The sequence below is a fragment of the Myotis yumanensis genome, unplaced genomic scaffold (assembly GCF_028538775.1).
Source record: "Myotis yumanensis isolate MYYU_CA2020_CCGP unplaced genomic scaffold, mMyoYum1.0.hap1 SCAF_5, whole genome shotgun sequence".
In the NCBI taxonomy this organism is placed as follows: Eukaryota; Metazoa; Chordata; class Mammalia; order Chiroptera; family Vespertilionidae; genus Myotis; species Myotis yumanensis.
The window spans coordinates 80,946,263-80,969,939 of NW_027223756.1; the positions used below are offsets into that span (position 1 = coordinate 80,946,263).

A 23,677-nucleotide genomic window follows, 5' to 3' on the forward strand; every position below is an offset into this window, starting at 1 on the left:
CTCACAACCACATCAAAATTACAACTGAAAGACAGAATAACTATCATCCAGAACTTTGGGAAAGCTGGCTGAGTGGAAGTTCTATGACTAGAAGTAAAGAAGAAAGAGCATTGAGACTGGTAGGAGGTGCAGTGGCAGGCACAGAATGGCTGGCAACTGGGCGCGCTGCTTTTTTTTTAATTGGGAGAGAGACACAAGCTCCTGATTGCTTTGAACTCCAGTTTTGGGCGAGACTCTGGGGACCCAGACACATATGGGGAGAAACTGGGATGTCTGGCATTGGGCCGGAACGCGAGGGCGGCTATCTTTCAGAAGGAAGGTGCTTGCAGCGGTCATTGTTCCTGTGCCGGGACCTCTCGGGTGCAGGGCTGACTGGCAGCCATTGCTGTTTGCTCTACCCTGGTGAGTCCCTGAGACCCTGCTTCACCCAATTTACAACCCCATCCAAGCTGTGTGCAACGGTTTTTGCATATGAATGGCCTATCCTTTCTCAGCCTAAAACCTGTCAATCAGGCAGCAGCTGGGTCAGGGAGCCCCAAAGCTACCAAAAGAAGGCCCAAGGTCTGGCAGCAGCAGCCTGCCTTGCTTCACAGCTAGGCCTCATCTGGGCACTTCTAAACCTCCTTGGAGATCCAAGAGCCAGTGTACCCAGTGGTCAGTGTGAGATCATACCAGATTATAACTCTTCACATCCATAAGCAACACACTCAAGGGGCAGACTCAGTGAACACAAAAGCCCCACTGAAGCAAGTCCTGCCCCATAAGGTTGTCTCCTGCACAGCAGCTCTTCCATTGTAGACACAGCTGGTCCTCCTAGCCAATTGGCCTGGAGGTCAATTCCTCCCAGTGATACCAACAGCAATCAAGGCTTAACTACAACAAGACTGTGCACACAGTTCACCAAGGGGTGCGTCAAGAGTGTCTACCTCAGGCTATTGGGAAGGCTGAGCCACTGGGCCCTATAGGACACCTACCACACAAGGCCACTCTATCAACACAGGGAAGCAGCCAAAATGCAACGACAAAGAAACATGTCACAAATGGAAGAAAGCAAAATACTGGATATAGAGTTCAAAACCACAATTATAAGGTTATTCAAGAATCTTCTAAAAACCTTCGAGGAACTTAGTGAAACCTTCAATGATCTTAGTGAGAATGTCAAAAAAAAGGGGAAAAAAAGAAAAAGGAAAAGGACCAGTCAGAAATTAAGCATACATTGACTGAAATAAAGAATAATATACAGAGATTCAACAGAAGACTAGAGGATCCACGAATCAAGTCAAAGATTTGAAATACGAGCAAGCAAAAACACCTAACTGGAATAGAAAGAAGAAAAAAGAATCCACAATTATGAAGATAGTGTAAAAATCTTCTGAGACAACTTCAAGTGTACCAACATCCAAATTATGGGGGTGCCAGAAGAAGAGAGAGAGCAAGATATTGAAAACCTATTTGCAGAAATAATGACAGAAAACTTCCCCTACCTGGTAAGATAAATAGACTTACAAGTCTAGAAAGTGCAGAGAACCCCAAACAAGAGGAATCCAATGAGGACCACACCAAGATCCATCATACTTAAAATGCTAAGGGCAAAAGACAAAGATAGAATCTTAAAAGCAGTAAGAGAAAAACAGTTAGTTACCAATAAGGGAGTACCCATACAACTGTCAGCTGATTTCTCAACAGAAACTATGCAGGCCAGAAGGGAGTGGCAAGAAATATTCAAAGTGATGAATAGCAAGAACTTACAACCAAGATTACTCTACCAGCAAAGCTATCATTTAGACTTAAAGGACAGGCAAAGAGCTTCCAAGACTAGAAAAAGCTAAAGGAGTTCATCACCACCAAACCAGTATTATATGAAATGCTGAAGGGTATTCTTTAAGAAGAGGCGGAAGAAGAAAAAGGTAAAGATAAAAACTTATGAACAACAAAGTGACAACAAATACATATCTATCAACAAGTGAATCTAAAAATCAAATGAATAAAAAATCTGAGGAACAGAATGATCTGGTGAATGTAATATAATCAGGGGCATGGAAAGGGAGCGGACTGACAATTCTTGAGGGGAAGGCGGTGTGGGGGGTGAGGGAAGAATTAGACCAGTGATGGCGAACCTTTTGAGCTCGGCGTGTCAGCATTTTGAAAAACCCTAAATTAACTCTGGTGCCATGTCACATATAGAAATTTTTCGATATTTGCAACCATAGTAAAACAAAGATTTATATTTTTGATATTTATTTTATATACTTAAATGCCATTTAACAAAGAAAAATCAACCAAAAAAATGAGTTCGCGTGTCACCTCTGACACGTGTGTCATAGGTTCGCCATCACTGGATTAGACCAAAATCTTACACTTATGGAAAGGACAGTGGGGGTGTGAAGGCAAGGGGTGGAGTGGAAACCGGGTGGAGGGAAGCTATGGGGGGAAAAAAGAGGAAAATCTGTAATAATCTGAACAATAAAGATTAAAAATAAAAGAAAGAAAGAAAGGAAAAGCTCACATCCTAATTGAGATGCACTCTAAGTATAAAAGGCATACCAGAGTCAAAGGCTTACAATAGAAGTAAAATAAGTCATTAAAAATTTTGATATCTTTCCGGGCCAATGTTGATCAGTGGTTGAGTATCAACACATGAACCAGGAAATCATGGTTTCATTCCAGGTCGGGCACATGCAAAGGTTTCTGGCTCAGTCCCCAGCATGGGGCGTGCAGGAGGCAGCCAATTGATGATTCTCTCTCATCGATGTGTCTAACTCTCTCTCCCTCTCCCTTCCTCTCTCTTAAATTATTAAAAACATATTTCTTATAAGTAAGGCTTAAAAATAAATGAACAAAAATTTCAATATCTTAATAGTTTATGCTTAAATAGTTATGAATTTATTACTGTAACATTATTATTAGTGTGATAGTGGTTTTGCAAACTTTTATAAAATGTGGAAATTATAACATTTTGGATATATTTGGGTGAAATAAAATGTATTTCTGAAATAGGGTTCATCATACTCTTTTTTCATGGGGCTACCAGAAATATAAAATAACACACCAGCCCACATTACATATTTTCCTTCCTTCCTTCCTCCCTCCCTCCCTCCCTCCCTTCCTTCTTTCCTTCCTTCCTTCCTTCCTTCCTTTTTTTTAAAGGCAGTTATAAGGGCTTTACATGTATTAACTCATAACAACCTCCCAACAATGCTTAGAGTACTTGCTATTTCTATCCTGTCCATTTTATGGAGGAGCACAGAGAGGTTGAGTAGCTTGATTAAGGCCACACAGTGGCTCGAGCTGAGTCATACTCGAGTCCCAGGCAAAAGGAAACCATGTGCCCCTGTGTAAATGATTTCATTTGAGATCATCACTTGTTTAAGAGAAATTGCCATGGCCCTGGCCTGTGTGGCTCAGTTGGTGGAGCATTGTCCCATGCATGGCAATTCCATTCCAGGTCAGGGCACATGCCCAGATTATGAGCTCCATCCCCATAGATGTTTTTCTCTTATGAATCTCAATCTCTCTCTCTCCCCCCCTCTTTCTAAAGACAATAAAAACATATTTTTCTTAAATAAGAGAAATTGGCAGAAAATTTCAATTCCTTCAATTAAAACGAGATAAGCAAAGAAGCAGATTTTTAAAATCTTGAAGTCAGGAAAGTAAAATGATACTAAAGTGTAATAAACAAAATGAGAATACAGCCTAAGAAAGTCTGGCTCTGGTATGAATAAGATATTTACACTTAATATTGTGAGTTTTAATACCCCTGTCTTTTAATGTTTTAATATTGTTTGACAAATTTTACCTTTAAAGTATACATAAAATATGCATATGGGTCACACATTTTTTTCTCTTGCCTCAAACTCCTTTGTAGTTTGTCATGGCTCTGATCTCTGTTTAAAATTTGGATATTTTGTTCATCGTTGATTTTTTTGTACTCACTTTTATTTTGAAAACTATTGCAGTGGGATATTACTTACCTTGATGACTGACTTCTTGGCACCCACTTACATTTTGCACTAGAAGTCGGGGCCTTCCTTCCCTCACCCCTCCCGGCCCTGCTGTAAACCATCCCCATTTCGCTAGAGCTCCTCAGGTCTCACTCCAGCTGTGGGTGACCGGGGACAGGTAACCTTTTTGTCACGCTTCCCAATCTGACCACCGATGTTTCAATCCCCCATTTCATCCTGCTTCCTCCTCTTTCTTAATCACTTTACCCACTATCATGTCGACAGCACCTCCTTAAATGTTTTTGTGGTTTCGAATTATTCTGTACGATACTACAATGGTGGACTCGTGTCATAAAATATTAGACCAAATCCATAGAATGTACAACATCAAGAGTGAATTCCTGTCATCTATGAACTTGGGGTCTTCACAATTGATTGTAACAAATGCACCCATCTGGTGGGGGATGTTGACAGTGGGGGCGGCTGTGCATGTGATGGGGGATGGCAGAGGGTATATAGGAAATCTCTCTACATTTTGCTTAATTTTTTAATAGAATATTTTTGTCTTTGTTCATCTTCACTGGAGGATATTTTTTCCCCCATTGACTTTTAGAGAAAATGGAAGGGAGGGGGAGAGACAGAGAGAAACATTGTTGTGAGAGAGACACATTCATTGGTTGCCTCCAGCACAGGCCTCAATTGCCGGAAACCTGGGTATGTGCCCTGGCCAGGAGTTGAACCCCCCACCTTTTGGTGTACAGGACCACACTCCAACCAACTGAGCCAAACTGGCCAGGCCCTTTCTGCTCAATTTTGCTGTGAAACTAAAACTGCTCTAAAAACAAAATCAATTTAAAAAATAAAAAGAACTTCCCAGCCAGTGTGGCTCAGTGATTGAGCATCAACCCATACACCAAGAGGTCACTGGTTTGATTCACTTGAGGGCACATGCCTGGGTTTGAGCTCCATCCCCAACAAAGGTCATGCAGGAGGCAGCCAGTTGATGCTGATGTTTCTTTCTCATCAATGTTTCTGTCTCTCTCCCACTCCCTTCCTCTCTCTCTAAAAAGTCAATAAGAACATATTTTAAAAAATAAAATAAAAAGCACTGACACCCACAATCTGGACTCTGATGCACCCGCCACACCCAATAACCAGGGGGTAGAGTGTCAGCCACCAGGAAGCAGAGGAGCTTTGGGATGGATGAGAAACAGAAAATGCCTGGGGCCCTGGGGCCTGCGAAGCTACCACCTCACCTTTCCTGTCGGACAAGCTCACAGCCATGATCTCCCAGGTGGTGATGGAGTCTTTCAGAAACACCTTTATGGTCTTGGAGGAGATTCTAGATGGAGGAGAAATGGGAGCCTTAGGAGAAGATGTGGTGGAAGGGAGAGTAAGTAATGGGGGGCCCCAAAGGGACTGGTTGGAGGGCGTGGGTGTGGGCATGTGAAGGTTTTTTTTAGGTTGGGTTGTGGAGTTCCACTATGATTCCAGAAAACAGAGGAGGTTGAGGTGCATGCAAATTAAATGTTCTGGTCCTGAGTGTTGGTAGGAAGTGCCTGGGGGTGGGTTGGGATGAGCCTTACCCATTTTTCTCTGGGTCCTTTAACTCCTCAATGGTCCACAGCCAACTCTCAGGGAACTGGCTTCTGGAAACTATGTCTTCTTCCGGAATGATCTCCTCATCCAGGTCACCTGGGCAGGTGTGGGGCAATCTGGGTTTAGAGCAGACCCATTTTCTCTTTCTTTTGCCTACGTGTGTTGGGAATCTTTGTGTCTTTTGTGGGTGGAGGGGTGAAGGGGATGAGAGCTTTCTAGCTAAAAGAATTTAAAAATATTTCTCCACTTTGACAACAGCTGCCTTTGAGAGGTGACTGCTAAGTCCCGCCCCCCAAGGTACACATGTACACAAAAATCACGTGTTACCACATAAGGCGTCCATCCATATCTGTTATCTTAAAGTCTAAGTGATATTGATCTTTGGGAACATCTCTCTTGACTTAAATTTTAAAGAGATGTTAAAAAAAAACCCATAAAATGAGTAAAGAGGAACTTTACATGGAGAAAGAGGGCAGACACCACCTTAATCAAGGATCAAGGTTCACATCATCCATGATGTTACAAGTCAATGTGATAGAGGAGACCTACAACCTGATAGATCCAGTACCCGAATTAATCTGAAAAGTAATTATATTATTTTAAATCTTAGAACACATATACTTATGTGCATATGGGGTTAAGTTTCTTATATGTAAACTGGAGGACCGGTGCATGGATTTGTGCACATTGAAAGAAAATTAATTAGAAGAAATATTTTAGAGGCCAGGGAGGGACTGTGAGAGGTTGGTTCCAGACCGTGTTCAGCCCATCTCGCCCAGTCCTGATCAGTTGAAACCCAACAGCAAGCTAACCTACTGGTTGGAGCCTCTGCCCCCTGGTGGTCACTGCACATCATAGTGACCGGTTGAATGGTTGAATGGTGGGACACTTAGCATATTAGGCTTTTATATATATAGATGGGGGCTAAGTTTTTCTTAAAAGTTTTCTTTTCAAGGCCTGTTAAGTGATTGAGGATGTGACCCAGCTCTGAATCCAGTAAGCAGAACTGATAGGTATGGTCAGGCAGATTCATCAGGAGTCAAAACATCATCTCATCAACATCATCTCATTGCCTGATGACTGATTACAATAACTGACGTCTATGGAACCCCCAGGGCTGCTCATAGCTGCATCTTGTACCCCAACCTCCTTCCCGCTATCCCCTTGAAAAACCTGTTTCCCTTGCAGGGCCATAAACAATACACAACCCCCACAAGGGTGGCTGACTGCAGACACCAGACAGGGCCTCTCAGCTCCCCCGTACCACCGTCATAGGGGGAGTGGGGCTGCAAAAGCCCATGAAAAGCCGGGGAACTAGAAACAAAGAACTTAATGCCCTTTATAAAGAGGAAGCCCACTACAATCAGCGCTCAGCGTTGGGAACCAATTCCCCTGAGCCACAGCACCCGTGCTCCTGCAATAAAGTGCATTTTCTGAATCTTCCAAGTGCCTCGTTCTACGTCTTCCCGCTGCCTGGAAATTTTGCCATAACAAATGCTACCCGCCTTCTGATCCCAGGCGAGGCACCAAGGAGGGCACAGTATCTCCTCTGGGACAGCCCCGCCCCAAATGCAAAACCTGAATGTGAGCAGGAGAAACACCAGGCAGACTCAGGTTGCTGAACAACTTTCAAATGACCTGGCCTGTGTACCTCATGTTTGTGAAGAATATGAGAGTCACAGAAAGACCGAAGAGCTGCTGGGGGTTGGGCAGATGGGAGGAGGCTAAAGAGACACAACCAGACACACCAGTGCAATGTGTGATTCTGAACTGGGTCCTTTTCCTAGAGAGAACTAAAAGAATTTAAAAAGTGGCAACATTTGAGTGGAGTCTGTGAATTACATGGTGGAAAGGAATCCACAGTAATGCCCTGATGCTGAGCATTGTGCTGGGGTGTTTAGGAGAATATCTTTCCTGCCAAAAAAATCCTCACTAAACTATTCAGAACTCTGGGGGCATCAAATAGCTCAAAGGGGGAAAGGTGTTAAACCCCACAAGTTTGTAAGTTAAAGGCTGTTTAAAGATAAAAAGATCATTATTTTTGTGTTAGTTTGCCAGACAGCCACTGGGCAAGTTTCCCAATCTTCCTTAGGTTTTAAGCAGAAGAATTCTTTTCTGTTACTTTTCATCCTGTAATTGATAACATAATTTCCCTCAACTTCACAAGCTACTCTCACTTGCCTTTGCTCCTGGAAGCAAATTTGATCCACACAATTTCCAGTCCCCAGTGATGGGCACATCCCCCTCCCACCACCACCAGCCCTCAGGCAGGGCCCTCCAGGCCACAGGACTCACTCCTGGCCAGGCCCAGGTCGCTGTCCCGGCTGTGCTCCAGCCGCTGCTGAGTGATGTAGTTGCAGCAGTCCAGGAAGGCGTCCACGCAGGCCTTGTCCTGGAGGATGAACTGTGCCCTGCGCTGGCACGGGTACTGCATGGGGTTCTCCCGCATACCGTCCTCACAGCACTTGCGCAGCTCCTTGCTGGGGTACTCACCCGCTGTGGGAACACGCCCCCCTCCCCAGTCAAGTCCCCACAGGGCCTCTCCAGGAGGACCTGCCCAGGTCCAGGCCATCCCCTCCTCCCACTTTGCTGGGATCTCAGTGGACAGGGTGCAAGGGTGGGGAAGGCAGATGAGGGCTCCCACCTTTGCCCATCCTCTTCTCCATGAGCTGCACTGAGCGGCGGCGCCGGGTGGCTGGTTTCGGGCATGCCAAATCTGAGGGGCAGGTGGACGGAACAAGATGGATTAAGCACTGACTGCCTGTCCTTGGTTTACTCCTCACAGTAGCTGCGAGGTGGGAGTGTTATTGCTCCCATTTAACAGATGTAGACACTGAGGCGAAGATACACGAGCAATTTGCTAGTAGGTGGTAGAGGCAGGACTGACACCAGGGCCCAGGATCCTATCGGGGAGGTGGAAGTGCTGCCCTTCCCTGGGTGTCCACTGGTTGACTCCTCACCTGACCGCTGCTCGGTCTGCAGGCCTTTGCTGGTCTGGAAGGCCAGCCCGGCATCCGTAAAGACACCTGCATAGTTCTTTCCACTGCCCGGTGTGCAGCCAATGTCTGCCTTCTCCACTGTGTCCCAGATCTGCAGGGTGAGAAGGAGGTCAAGGGCAGGATGAGGCCAGGCCAGCAGGGCCTAGGTCACCGCACCAACACATCCACCCAACCTCACTACCATCCTCATCCCGGCCCCAGACTCTCCCCAGTGGATGATCAGAATGTGCTGCTGTGGGACTCAGAGCTGTGCCCATTACCATGACCATCCCCAACTTAGACCCTGTCCATCCACATTTCCATCTGCAACTTGAACTTCAACCCATCCTCATGTCTGTGTCCATTTTGACCTCTGCACTCGACCCACACTCAACCTGACGTCACTGGTTGTCCCCAGCGCCATTCCCACCTCAACCCAACGCCATCGCTTTGCCTCTGCCATGTTTTACCCAAACTCAGTGACATGGGGACATACCGTTTTCTGAGTCAACCTGTTCTTCTTATTCAGCACAAACACGCCCTTGTCCACGGCTACCAGCCCCACTCGAGCCCCCTGGTTACCCTCAATCTTGAGCGATATCTGTTGTCCAGGTAGATGCTGATGCTTTTCCTCCTTCATGGCACTCTTCACCACCAGCTGTGAGGAGGTGGGAGGGGCAGGAGGGAGACGTTAGCTCAGCAGGGCCCCAGCCTTGGTCAGTAGAGGACAGAAGGGGACCTGGTCTGGTCTGAAAGGAGAGAACGGTGGAGACAGAGAGAAGAAGGGAGACACACAAAACCAGCATCCGGTAGAAAGTCAAGGGAAGAGAAAATTGGGAGCAAAAGAGATACTGAGACTAAAACAGGGAAGAAAACAAGATGGAAAAGGAGAAGAGAGAGGCAGGAACTCTACAAGCAGGGGAGAGAAATGGGTTCAGAAGGACAGAGAAAGGCAGAGACAGAGAAAGCCATGGCCAGGCTTAGAGTCACAAGATGGGCACAGAGACTCAGCAACGCTTACCGTGCCCACACACGAATCCTTGACATCCACCCACACAGAATCAGCCACCACCTCCCTCTGGCCTCCTTTGTTCAGTGTGTAATAGGCCACCAGACGGAAGGAAGGAATAAACTCTGTCGTGATGGTCAGAGGCAGCACCACCAGGACCTGGCCGGGCTCTCGCACCTGGCGTCCCACCTTCAACAGCTTCCCCTTGTTCATGACCTTGGGAGACAGGTTGGCAGAAGGATCAGGAAGGCAGGAGGGAATATGGGAGGATCTGGAAGGGGTAGGGCTCCGAGGGCTGGAGAAGTGAGGAGGTGGGAGAGCTAGGGGTTGTAGGAAGCCACGCACCAGGTAGGTGAAGTATCGGATATTGGCATCCTGGCCCGGGTCCATTTGCAGGACAAAGTTGACATTGAGCTTGTCCCCTGGCTTGAGCTCTGTGGCAGGTATGGAGAGGTGCAGGTAGTTGTTGGAGTTGCCCATTGTACTGTAGGGTAGGGCCTGCATTTGATTGGTAGCCTGTCGCCCCTCCGGGAGGCCCTCCTTCATTGTGCACACCTGACCAGGAGACAGGGATGCATGATGCTGTCTTGAGATGTCCATGTCCTAACCCCCGGCACCTGGTAATATGGCACCTTGTGTGACAAGAGGGACTTTGCAGATGAGATGGAGTTAAGGATGGGGACATGGGCAGACCATTTTAGGTTACCCAGGCACGCTAATATCATGACAAGGGTCCTTATAAGACATCCATGCAGATGACAGGAGTCCCTGTGTAAATGGCAGGAGGACCCTCTATCCAGATGGCAGGACTCCCATGTGCAGACAAGACTCCTCTATGCAAATGAAACACCTCTATGTGAATGGCAAGACCCGTTTATGCAAATGAAAGGACCCCCACTATGCACATGACAAGATCCCTTTGTGCAATCATTAGAAGCTGCTGTACAAATAAAGTCCTCTGTTTCCCTGGGGTGGGGTCCTGCTGGTGCAGACTCACAGTGATCAACAGGGGCTTCAGGCTCTTGTGTGTGTTGATGGTGAGCTTAGCCAGGCCATCATCGCGGGTCACAGAAATCTCTTGGTTGGAGCCCTGAATTGCCACAGGGATGCGGGGGGCTGGGGAGCCATCTGGGTTTGTCACATACACCTGTGGGTGCAGGGAAAGGTGGATGGGGTTCAGCAGACCCAGAGACGAGGCCAGTGTTCAGGAGTGGGGCGCAACCTTGCCCTGTGTCTCACCATGAGGTCAAAGGGCATGGTAGGTTTGAAGAACCTGGGTGTCTTGGTGAAGTGGATCTGGTAGGGGGAGGTCACGATGGGGATCCCGCTGCGCTCTGCTTCCACCATGTCGCTGCCTGAGGAGGTCAGCTGTGAGTGTGGGCTACTGGGCTACCCCTCTGGACCAAACCTTCCCCCTCAAATAGGACCCTACCTTCATATTGGAACCCCTCCTCAGATGGGACCTCCGTCCTCAGATGGGGCCTCTATCATAAGACTGACCCCACCTTCATTCTGGGCTTCCTCCGTCAGTTGGGCCTCCCCTCAGACTGGACTGAATGGAGGAACTGAGCTTCCACCTTCTTCCCAGGCCTCACCTGAGTGTAGGATGACGGTGACAGACACATACAATGACTTTCCCACTAGGGCAGCTTCTCGAGGGGGCTGCGGAGCCGCACTCAGCAGGACCTCTCGGCTCAGCACAGCCTCTCCAGTGCCATCCTCGATCTGGGATAGGAAATGACGGCTCAGAGAGGGTGGGACTCAGGAGGGAGGGGATTCAGAGAGTGAGAGGGAAGGGTTCAGAGTGGAGGAAGCTCTGGGGGCCCCTGGTAGGTACCACAACACGAGTGAGTGACTGGGACAGTGAAATCCTCTGGTCACCATCCTGGACCCCAAAAATGACGAAGGCTGTTCCATCAACGTTCTTCCCATACAAGAACCTGTGTAGAGGATACAAAATTAACCCCAAGAAATCTGAAGCATTTCTATACACCAATAGTGAACTTTCAGAAAGAGAGATTATAAAAACAATCCCATTTACCATCGCACCAAAAAAATTAATATACCTAGGAATAAACTTAACTAAAGAGGTAAAAGACCTCTACTCAGAAAACTAAGGACGTTGAAAAAAGAGATAGAGGAAGACATAAAGAGATGGAAGAACATACGGTGTTCATGGATTGGTAGAATCAACATCATTAAAATGTCCATACTACCCAAAGCAATCTATAAATTCAACGCAATTCCCATTAAAATACTAATGGCATACTTCACAGATCTAGAACGAACTCTCCAAAAATTCATCTGGAATAAAAAAAGACCCCGAATAGCTGCAGCGGTCCTGAGAAAGAACAAAGTAGGTGGGATCTCAATACCAGATATCAAGCTGTATTACAAAGCCACTGTTCTCAAAACTGCCTGGTACTGGCACAAGAACAGACATATAGATCAATGGAATAGAATAGAGAGCCCAGAAATGGGCCCGAACCAATATGCTCAATTAATATTTGACAAAGGAGGCAAGAACATACAATGGAGCCAAGATAGTCTCTTTAATAAATGGTGTTGGGAAAATTAGACAGATATATGCAAGAAAATGAAACTAGACCACCAACTTACACCATACACAAGAATAAACTCAAAATAGATAAAGGACTTAAATGTACAACAGGAAACCATAAAAATTCTAGAAGAATCCAAAGGCAACAAAATCTCATACATATGCAGAAGCAATTTCTTCACTGATACAGCTCCTAGGGCACTTGAAACTAAAGAGAAAATGAACAAATGGGACTACATCAAAACAAAAAGCTTCTGCACAGCAAAAGAAACCATCAACAAAACAACAAGAAAGCCCACTGCGTGGGAAAACATATTTGCCAACGTCATATCTGATAAGGGCCTAATCTCCAAAATTTATAGGGAACTCATACAACTTAACAAAAAGAAGATAAACAATCCAATCAAAAAATGGGCAAAGGATCTAAATAGACACCTTTCAAAAGAGGACATTCAGAAAGCCAAGAGACTTATGAAAACATGCTCAAAGTCATTAATCATCCGAGAGATGCAAATCAAAACAACAATGAGGTACCATCTCACACCTGTCAGAATGGCTATCATCAACAAATCAACAAACGACAAGTGCTGGAGAGGATGTGGAGAAAAAGGAACACTTGTGCACTGCTGGTGGGAATGCAGACTGGTGCAGCCACTATGGAAGGCAGTATGGAGTTTCCTCAAAAAGGTAAAAGTGGAACTCCCATTTGACCCTATGATCCCACTTCTAGGAATATATCCCAAGAAACCAGAAACACCAATCAGAAAGGATATGTGCACCCATATGTTCATAGTAGCACAATTCACCATAGCTAAGATCTGGAAACAGCCTAAGTGCCCATCAGTAGATGAATGGATCAGAAACCTGTGGTACATCTACACGATGGAATACTATGCTGCTGTAAAAGAGAAGGAACTCTTACCATTTGCAACGGCATGGATGGAACTGGAGAGCATTATGCTAAGTGAAACAAGCCAGTCAATGAAGGAAAAATACCACATGATCTCACTCATTCATGGATAATAGAGACCATTATAAACTTATGAACAATAATAGATACAGAGGCAGAGCTGCCTCAAACTGATTGTCAAACTGCAGCGGGAAGGCCAGGGAGGGTTGGGGGGCAGGAGGGAGGGGGGTAAGAGATCAACCGAAGGACTTGTATGCATGCATATAAGCATAACCAATGGACATAAGACACTGGGGGTAGGGGAGGCCAGGGGATTGTCAAGGGCGGGGGGTGGGGGGGGGGGGGGAAGGACACATATGTAATACCCTTTGTAATACTTTAAGCAATAAAAAAAAAAAAGAACCTGTGTAGAAAGGAGAGTGTCAGATTCTCCCCTCCTGAAGAGCTGAGTCGTAATGTAGGGTAAAGTCACACTGGCATGGAGAGGACCCAGTATCACCAACCCCTCACCTCACCCTCACCAGGCCCTCACTTGACCCCTCATATGGTCTTTCACCTGACCCCTCACCTGGAACCTCACTTGGTCTCTCACCTGGCCCCTCACCTGACCATCACCTGTCCCTCCCCTGGTCCCTCACCTGGCTGTGATGGTGACCTCCAGGCCCTTAGGGTCATCAATGTAGTAGAATTTCTCTGCAGGCTCCACTTGGACCTCAAAACTAGGCAGCACTGGGGGCGGGGGTGGCAGGGAGAGAGACAGCACTGTGAGGGGCCAACACTGAGCCCAGGATTATGGGGCCCACACCCTGGCTCCCTCCTTCTCTTACCATATTCCTTCACCTCAAACTCAGCCGAGAAGACCTGCTGTGGCAAATCTTCATAGTGGGCTTTTATCTTCCACTGCCCCATGCTGTGGGGAAGGCAGGTGAGTGATCTGGTCAGACCTGGCAGCCCCCCACTCCTTCTCCTGGGATAGGGGAGCCCCAAACCCACTCCTGGAGGGCCTGACGTACTTGACCAGCTCCGGGATATTCCAAGACAAGGACAAGATGCCAATGTGGTTTTGAGAAGAGAGGAAGTCCCGCTTGATGGGAATGCCTTCGGGCGTCTGTAGATAGACAGGGAGGGGTGTGGTTCTTCAGAGCAGGCTTAGGCTCTCCCGCTCTGTGTCTGGACACTCTCTGTCATGTCTACAGCAGCAGCGGCTAAGAACGTGGACCTGAGTTGGTCAGCCTGGGTTCAAATCCCACTGTGCCACCTACAAGCTGTGTGACCTTGGGCAAGTTTCTTAACTTCTCTGTGCTCAATGTGCACATCTAAAAACAGGAGATAAATACAGCCCCTCTGGCTTGGGACATCGTTCATGTGAGCAGGAGCTCGTTATTATGAGTGTTCCCCTGAATGTTAAGAATCACTAGAATGTATTACTTAATTTTGGGCTGAGCATTTGATTTGTGCTAAGCCATACATAATTGCTCTGTTCAACCTTTTATCCTACAAGAATAACAATCTGGTGTACACTTATCATTTCATTTCCTGTCAACAATTAAACATCGGGAGACACCACATAGAAATCTGGTTCTCTGGCTTCTCTTGGAAACCAGGGTAACTGGATAGTGCCCTCCTGTTGGCACAGGTGACATTTCGCTTCTTCCTTTCTCCCTCCCTGACTCCTTTCTCCCATCACCTTATATTAAGCCCCGCCATATGCCAAGCACTTTGTTGAATTCAGGAATAAGACCCTGAACAAACAGATAAAAACTCCTTCCTGTAGGGAATTGAGGTTCCACAGAGGTAGGTGGAGGGGGCAATTATCCTATATAATAAAGGCTAATATGCAAATTGTCTCCTTGGGAGTTCGACCGCTAGTGATGACGTGTGCTGACCACCAGGGGGCAGCATGGAACGAAGAAACACCCTGGCTGGCAGCCTAGGGAAGGTAGGCCCTGATTGGCCCTGATCACCAGCTAGGCCTATGGACCCTACCCGTGCACGAATTTAACTAGGCCTCTAGTTAAATGAATAAATCCAGTTTACAGGATGCCAAAAGGATGGCAGGAAGGGAGAGTGGAGTGCATGTGTGGATGGGAGGGGTTTGCAAATTTACAGGAGCTCAGAAAGGCCTCACTGTAAAATTGGGGCATTGGTTACATCTGAGCAAAGTCTTGAAGGAGATAAAGGGCCAGTAGTGTGCATATTTGGAGGAAGATTGTTTTCTGGGCCGAAGAAACAACCAGTGCAAAGGCTCTGGACAGAACGCTGCTTTGTGTGTCCGAGGGACAGAGAGGAGGCCTGTGTGGCTGGAGCAGAGTGAGTGAGGGAAAGAGAGGGAGGAGATGAGGGTGGGAAGGGGACAGGGGAGGCCACTCAGGGTCTTGTAGGTCACCGGGAGGACTTGAGCTTTTATCTGGAGGGAGGGAGGAGTCCTGGAGGGCTGTGAGCAGAGGAGGGGCTGGACCTGACTCAGGGGCTCACAGGCGCCTCCTGGCTCAGTAGTCGGAACAGACTCCTACCCAGCATTATGTAACTACTCCAATCTTCAGATGAGAACACTTAGGCTCAGGAAGGTGAGTGACCTGGCCAGAGTCACAGGGACCAGGGGTTTATCTGGAGGTGGAATTGACAGGTGCAAGTATTGCCCCATGCTGGCTCCCTCAGTCCCTGCCCATCTCTAGGCCTCCATGTTTGTGCCTCTCTATATGGTTCTTTGCTTTAAGGTCTTTCCTAGCATCTCTTTCTCTTTCTCAAACTCTCTCTTGGTCTCTCCTTGAGTTTCTGCCCCAAGTGTGTCTGGGGGCCCAGCTGCCTGGTACCTCAATGCTGACGATAACCTTCTGGTTTGCAGGCAGCAGCTTGTGGTCCACAGTGAAGATCCGATAGAGGACTGGGAGGAGGCAGGAGAGAAAGGGACAACTCAGTGAGGTCCTGCCCCTCCCAATGACCTAGCCCCAGCCCTCTGAGCCACCCACCAGCCCCTTACCTGTGGAGCCTGGGGTGTAGATGGTCTTGTCTGTCTGGATAAAGAGATACCCGCTCTGAAGGCTGACTAGCACCACCTTCTCCACTGAAACTTTCCCAAAGACCGCCTGGACAGTCACAAACTTGTTCTTCTGTGATTTTAACTCCTTGCTGGCTGGGATCTAGGCATGGATGGGGGAGGGCATGAGAGGGGACTGGTCCAGGGCCCCTTGCCCACCATCCAACCTCTGGGCCTTCGGCTGGATCCACATCTGCCCCTCCTCACAACAGAGTCAGCCCATCACTCCTGCCTGGTCTCTCTGGTTTGCCCGGATTTGGGGGGAAGAGGGTACTCAGAGAGGGGGCAAGGGCAAGAGACAGGCTAGGGGTCAGAGAGAGGAATGGAAAGGGGATCAGAGCGGGGGATCAAAGGATGGAAGGCTCAGTAGTGGAAGGGGACCCAGAAAGGGGAGGAGATTCAGAGAGGAGAGGGGCTTGATGGAAGAGAGGGCTTGGAGGGGAAAGGGCTCCAAAAGGAGGGGTATAGAGATTGTTGGCTTGGAAGGGAAGGGGATCAGAGTGAGGGAGGAGCTCAGAAGGGGGCGGGGCCAATAAAAGGAGGGGCCCAAATGGGGAGGAGAATGAAAGAGGGGAAGGGCTGCCCTGGCTGGTGTTGCTCAGTTGGTTGGAGCTTGGACCTGTGCACCAAAAGGTCACCAGATTTAGCTCCTGATCAGAGAACATACCTGGGTTTCAGGTTTGATTCCTCAGCCAGGATGTGTACTGGGGGCAACTGATCATGTTTCTATCCACATCGATGTTTCTCTCTCTCTCTCTCCCTCTCTTTTTTCTCCTTTCCTCTCAGAAAGGGCAGAGGAAGGGGCAGGGCTCATAGGTGAGGCTCTGGAATGGGGAGAAGGCCCATAGGGGGCCGGGCACCCACAGGGCGACTCCAGTGTGCACCCACCTTGATGGTGACGGTGCTCAGGTAGCCATTGGTGCTGTTCAGAATGGTGTCCTCGCTGGATAGCACCTGCTTCTTGGCTGGGAAGTCGTGTACTGTAACCTTGACAGGAATGTTACCTGCCCCACCATGGGCCTCCAGCACCACCGTCTCCTCATTCTCCAGCCGCAGGATGTTGGGGGTGATTATGGAGAACCTGTGGGAGGAGTGCACGGGGTCATCCAAGGGACCTGACATTCCAGCCCGCACGGGGGTGTCCACAGTCCCTCGTCCTGCAGGTCCCATCAACCCCTGAACCTCAAAACCAGAGCCAGCAAGTCCCCCAATTATATAGGTTTACAAACCCACAATTGGGGAACCACATACATACTCCTGAAACCCTGATCCCTAAATCTTTAAACACCCTAAGTCTCTGAACACCCAGACCCTCAGGCACCCCAACTATACATACCCAAACTCACATATACCAAATCTTTGAACCCAATATCCTTGAACACCACAAGCCTCTACCTAAACCTTTATCACCCAGGCCTATAAACACAACTAAATCCACCCCACCCCCAGCTGACATAACCCCACGCCACAGCTCTACACACATTGAACCCATAAATCCGGAAACTGCAAACTCCCAAATCATGTGAAGTCAAACCACCACATCCACAGAATCCCCCAACACCACCTGCAGTCCAAACTCACAGACCCCCAGCTTCATAAACATCCACACCCCTCTACACAACGCCTGAATTACACAAACACCCAACCCATAGACTCTCAAAGTCACAGGCAGCCCCATCTATTAGCATTCCACCCCAATAACTCCTGCTCCACAGGCATAATGCACCCTGAATTCTACAAGGACCTGAACCCACAAATGCCCACTTCACCTCAGAAGTTGCCTTGCTTGGGGTAGGGTCATGACTACTCACATGGGGTCCCCCAGGGCCAGGGGGAGACAGCTCAGTAGCAGCAGTAGCAGGCTGGGACCTGAGGCAGGCCCCATGGTACAGGGACAGTGGAGGGACAGAGGGACAGAGGGACAGAGGGACTGAGGGTCCGAGGGAGAGGATGGGGAGGACTGAGCAGAGGCTGCTGGAGGCCTCCATTTATCTGGCTCCCGCCTTTCTCCCACTCAGCCCATCCCTGTACTCCCCATGGCCTCTCCTCTCCCTGGGCTGCACCAGATTTCTCAATAACGTTTCCTAAGTATTTTCATTCCCTTGGCCAGCAAATCCTGGGTAAATAACCTAAGGGCATGCCCTCCTCCAACAGGAGCACAAGTGCCTCCTGCCCTGGGCTTCCTCGGAGGCAAGGCCAGTGAGTGAACAGGGACCTTTTCCTGTTACACCCACATGGTAGTGGAGTTACACTGAGGGCCAGAGACCCTCCCCCACCACCTCAGATATCTGCGCCTGAACCAGTCTAGATTTGTCCATGCACTTATTAACCAGACCCTTCCTAGCAATCCATTTCCACACTGGTAGTTAAAGTCCTACTTCCAGAGTCTTCCATGCTGGGATAGGGTTGGGGACAGAATCCAGCACAGACGCTCCTAGCCATCTGGAGTGTGATCTCAAATGGAGAAGAAGAACTCTGCTTCTTGGAGGGTCAGAGAAGGATTCTTGAGGGAGTGGGCATTTCAGCTGGGCTTTGAAGTATGCATAGGAGTTCACTGTCCAGGTGAGCACATTTTATAGGCAATGGGAGCCTGGAGCTCCCTTCACCTACTCTTGCCAGGATGCCTGAATGGCTATGATGATTTAAAAAGTAATTTTTGTGGACCATTGCTAGCTTTTGTATTTGTCTTATATCAGCATCCTCTTAGGATATTATTATTAAAAAGTATATTTATTTGTTTGTGTTAATAGGTAATATATTCATATGATTTATCACCTAAAAGGTTGAAATATATATGTATATAATATAATCTTCTCCTGGGCCTGTTACCACCCATTCAGGTCCCAGACATGACCATGTAATAAAATATCATGATTTCTTTCCACAGATATCATTTGCATTTACAAATGTCTACATGTTGTTGGAACTAATATTGGCATGCTCTACATACAGTCCTTGTAGTCCCCCTGAGTCATACCTTGTTTCTTTATAAACAGCTAGAGACTGTGGATTAGTAGTGCACAGAGAACTTCTTCTTAAAAGGACTGCCTCACAGTACGTTGTGTAAATGTCACCGGCCTCCAACTGATGGACAGACTTTCTCCGATTGCAAACCTTACTCTTGCCACTTAGATTAAAAATGACGGTGGAGTAAGTGGATGCTGCACTGACAGGCTCCCAGGATCAAACTGGAATTACAACTAAAATATGGAAAAACTTACTGAATAATCAACAAAAGACTCACTGGAGAGAACCCTGATAACCGAGGATGGAAAGTGGAGACCACATAGGGACTGGTAGAAGGGTGGAGGTGCAAAAGGGCTGGCCAGGCTCCCACAGACAGCAACTGAAGTTCCGCAGAGATATCTCAGATGGGGGTGGGGGTGGGGGTTTGGAGGGGTTGGATTACATCCCCAAGCTGAGCCACCCAACAGAGAGCGTCACAACTGAGTAGGGTACCTACAGAACATCTGGCTGTGAAAAGCAGTGGGGTTTCTGTCTGAGAGGGAGAGAAGGCTAGAAATTCAGGCACCCTATTAAAGGGCCAATGCCCAAAATTCCCTGTACAGCTACTCACCTTGTGCTCTGGAAGAGGAAGGGCATAGTGAACTGGAGCTGTAAGAGCAGAAGCCAGGCTTGGGAGTTCTGGGTTTAGAGGTCAGAATGCAGATACCCCAATTTTCTTTGCTGAGTAATTACCTTGTGCTGCGGAGGTCATCTTTCTCATGCAGACAACTGCTGTCTCGGTGGTTTGACATGGGGGAAGCTATTGGAAAACACCTAGCCGCACAATGTGGTGTTTCTGAGGCTCATTAAAAGAATGATAATAGAGGGAAAACCAAGATGGCAGTTAGGTAAACACAGGAAATTGCTGCCTTGCACAACCACTTCAAAAAAACAACCAAAAGGCAAAAAGGACATCATCCATAACCACTGGAAGGCTGGCCAAGTGGAAATTCTACAACTATAAGGAAAGAGAAAAGCACACTGAGACTCAGAGGAGCTGCGGTGTGGAAGTAAAGTGCAGAGGTACGGAGGCACATGCGAAAAGGGCTGGCAACTGAGGACCCGGCAGTCTTTTTCAATTGGGAGGGAGACACAAGCTCCCTACTGCTCTGAACGCCAGTTCCAGGTGAGTCTCTGAGGACCGAGACTCATACAGGGAGAAACTGGACTGTCTGGCATCGGGCAGAACTCTAGGGCGGCTTTCTCTCAGAGGCGCCTGCAGTGATTACCAAGGGACACTGAGACCCGGGGCCTCTTAGGGCAGGGCTGAAGATCAGCCATAGCTGTTTGCTCTGCCTGGTTGATTCCCTGAAACCCAGCCCCACCCAAGCTGTGTGCAGAGGCTTTTGCATATGAATGCCCTGGCCCTTTGCAATCTAAAATTACCTAACTAACTGCAGCTGGATCAGAGAGACCCAGAATATCCAAAAAGAAGGCCCAAGGCCCCACAGCACCTTGCATTGCTTCACAGCTGGGCCTCATCTACGCACCTCCAAACTCCAAACAAAGAAAAGGAATCTGCAGATCTCTCCATAGCTCCTACTGGGTAGCCTCAGGCAGATTCTAAATTAGCACCTCCTTAAAGATCCAAGAGCCAGTATACCCAGTGGTCAGAGTGGATCATCCAGATTACAACTCCTCAGATCCATAAGGGACACACTCAGGGGGCAGACTCAGTGAGCACCAAAGCCCCACTGAAGCAAGTCTTGCCCCATAAGGGTGTCTCCATAACAGAAGTTCTCCCACCATAACCACAGCTGATTCTCACAGCCAATTGGCCTGGAGGTCAATTCCTCCCAGTGATACCTACAACAATCAAAGCTTAACTACAACAAGACTGTGCACAAAGACCACAAAGGGGTGTGCCAAGAGTGTTGACCTCAGGTAATTGGAGAGGCTGAGCCACTGGGCCCTATAGGACACCTAGCACAAAAAGCCACTCTACCAACGCAGAGAAGCAGCCAAAATGCGGAGACAAAGAAACAGGTCACAAATGACAGAAATGGAGGAAAGCAAACTACTGGATATAGAGTTCAAAACCACACTTGTAAGGTTTTTGAAGAATTTTCTAGAAACAGCCAATAAATTTACTGAGACCCTCAAGGATATGAAAAAGGACCAACTAGGAATTAAGCATACACTGACTGAAATAAACAATATTATACAGACTCCCAACAGCAGACTGGAGGATCGCAAGAATCAAGTCAAAGATTTGAAATACGAAGAAGCAAAAAATGCCCAACCAGAGAAACAAAAAGAAAAAAGAATCCAAAAATATGAAGATAGTGTAAGGAGCCTCTGGGACAGCTTCAAGCATACCAACATCCGAATTATAAGGGTGCCAGAAGAAGAGAGAGAGCAAGATATTGAAAACCTATTTGAAGAAATAATGACAGAAAACTTCCCCTACCTGGTGAAAGAAATAGACTTACAAGTCCAGGAAGTGCAGAGAACCCCAAACAAAAGGAATCAAAAGAGGACCACACCAAGACACATCATACTTGAAATGCCAAGAGCAAAAGACAAAGAGAGAATCTTAAAAGCAGCAGGAGAAAAACAGTTAGTTACCTACAAGGGAGTACCCATACGACTGTCAGCTGATTTCTCAATAGAAACTTTGCAGGCCAGAAGGGAGTGGCAAGAAATATTCAAAGTGATGAATGCCAAGAACCTACAACCAAGATTACTTTATCCAGCAAAGCTATCATTCAGAATTGAAGGTCAGATAAAGAGCTTCACAGATAAGAAAAAGCTAAAGGAGTTTACCACCACCAAACCAGTATTATATGAAATGCTGAAAGGTATCCTTTAAGAAGATAAATAATTTGATGAAAAGAATAAACTGGTGAATATAATAAAATCAGGGACACAGAAAGGGAGTAGACTGACAATTCTCAGGGGGGAAGGGTTGTGGGGGGTGCGGGAAGAGACTGGACAAAAATCATACACCTAGGGATGAGGACAATTGCCGGGGTAAGGGCAGAAGGTGGGGTGGGAACTGGATGGAGGGGAGCTATGGGGGGAAAAAAGAGGAACAACTGTAATAATCTGAATAATAAAGATTTAATTTAAAAAAAGAATGGTAATAATAAGTATCCTCCTAGAAGAAGCAATTGCCCCACCCTGCTGGAAAAAACTCTCACTAAACCTGTGGACAATTGCTTGAGGGCTAGTCAAGACTAAATCCAATCAGTCTGTAGGCATAGGTCTGGAGGCTTTGAGTCTTTGCCTGACCTAATTCACCAGAAACAGCTTTTGACACTGTCCTGCATTAAAGATTGAGAGGCATAGCAAATCTACCTAATATATAGTCACAAACCCAAACAGGTAGCCAAAATGAAGACAAAAAGAAACAAAACCCAACTGAAAGAACAAGAGAATTCTCCAGAATAAGAAATAAATGAAATGGACATAAAATATTTATCTGATACAGAACTGGATAGTTCCGAATATCAATGGTACAGGTGCTCAACAGCATGAGAGAAGACATAGTAACTATGAAAACAGAAATAAAGAATGACATAGCACAAATAAAGGACACATTGGAAGTCATACACAGCAGATTAGGGGAAGATGAGAATCAAATTAGTGAATTAGAAGACAGGGTAGAAAAAAACCACTCAATCAGAGAACCTAACAGAAAAAATAATGATAAAAGAGGAGGACAGCATAAGAGAACTGTGGGACAATGGGAAACATAACAATATTTGAATAGCAGGTGTGCCAGAAGAGGCAGAAAGGGAGGAAGGGATAGAGAACATGTTTGAATAAATAATGGCAGAAAACTTCCCTACCTGGTAAAGAAAAAAGTCACACAATTCAGGAGGCACAGACAGTCCCAAGCAAGAAGAACCCAAACAGGCCCATGCCAGACACAACATAATTAAAATGCCAAAAAATTAAAGTCAAAGAGAGAATCTTAAAGGAAGCAAGAGAAAAGCAAACTGTTACCTACAAAGGATCTCCCAGAAGGCGGACACCTGATTCTCAGAAACTGTGCTGGCCAGAAAAGAATGGCATGAAGTACTTGAGGTAATTGGGAGCAAGGATCTGAAACCAAGATTACTATAGCCAGCAAGGCTATCATTGAAAATAGATGGTGAAATAAAGAGCTTCCCAGTCAAAAACACAGCCAGAGGAGTTCATCAACACCCAGCCAACATTACAAGAAATGCTAAAGGGACTGCTGTAATGACAAGGAGAAACAGAGAGAAACCTAGCCATACAGAAATAAGATGGCTACCAACATGATCAAGAAAGAAATAAAACCTTCCTAGAAACAAATGCAAATGAACACACAACAACCCAAAATCTCCGGGACACAGCAAAAGCAGTCCCCAGAGGGAAGTTCATAGTACTACAGGCCTACCTAAAAAAAACAAGAAAAATTAATAATAAACCACTTAACCAACTAGAAAGAGAACAACAAGAAAAACCCAGAGTAAATAGAAGGAATTAATAAAAGTAAGAGCAGAAATAACATAGAGACTAAAAAAGCAATATAAAAATATCAAAGAAACCAAGAGCTGGTTCTTTGAAAGGATAAACAAAATTGATAAACTGTTAGTCAGACTCATCAAGAAACAAAGAAAGAGGACCCAAATAAATGAAATAAGAAATAAGAGTGGAGAAGTGAC

The 23,677-nt window shown here is 46.8% G+C and overlaps 1 protein-coding gene across 1 annotated transcript in view; it reads right to left on the bottom strand.

Annotated features, from left to right (window-relative positions):
* The window catches only part of LOC139010898 (complement C3-like), a 56,200-nt gene extending 38,278 nt beyond the window's left edge, over positions 1–17,922 (bottom strand). The window contains exons 1-19 of the mRNA XM_070415952.1: positions 17,846–17,922; positions 16,923–17,115; positions 15,978–16,137; positions 15,811–15,881; positions 14,011–14,105; positions 13,825–13,907; positions 13,636–13,726; positions 11,365–11,467; positions 11,123–11,252; positions 10,767–10,882; positions 10,525–10,674; positions 9,873–10,082; positions 9,540–9,743; positions 9,015–9,176; positions 8,501–8,630; positions 8,185–8,256; positions 7,836–8,036; positions 5,528–5,636; positions 5,198–5,283 (exon numbers count right to left, since the gene is read on the bottom strand). Of these exons, the coding sequence (XP_070272053.1) occupies positions 5,198–5,283; positions 5,528–5,636; positions 7,836–8,036; positions 8,185–8,256; positions 8,501–8,630; positions 9,015–9,176; positions 9,540–9,743; positions 9,873–10,082; positions 10,525–10,674; positions 10,767–10,882; positions 11,123–11,252; positions 11,365–11,467; positions 13,636–13,726; positions 13,825–13,907; positions 14,011–14,105; positions 15,811–15,881; positions 15,978–16,137; positions 16,923–17,115; positions 17,846–17,919 (2,440 nt within the window). The 5' untranslated portion in view covers positions 17,920–17,922. The remainder of the gene's footprint in view (positions 1–5,197; positions 5,284–5,527; positions 5,637–7,835; positions 8,037–8,184; positions 8,257–8,500; positions 8,631–9,014; positions 9,177–9,539; positions 9,744–9,872; positions 10,083–10,524; positions 10,675–10,766; positions 10,883–11,122; positions 11,253–11,364; positions 11,468–13,635; positions 13,727–13,824; positions 13,908–14,010; positions 14,106–15,810; positions 15,882–15,977; positions 16,138–16,922; positions 17,116–17,845) is intronic.
* Between the last annotated feature and the right edge of the window lie 5,755 nt (positions 17,923–23,677).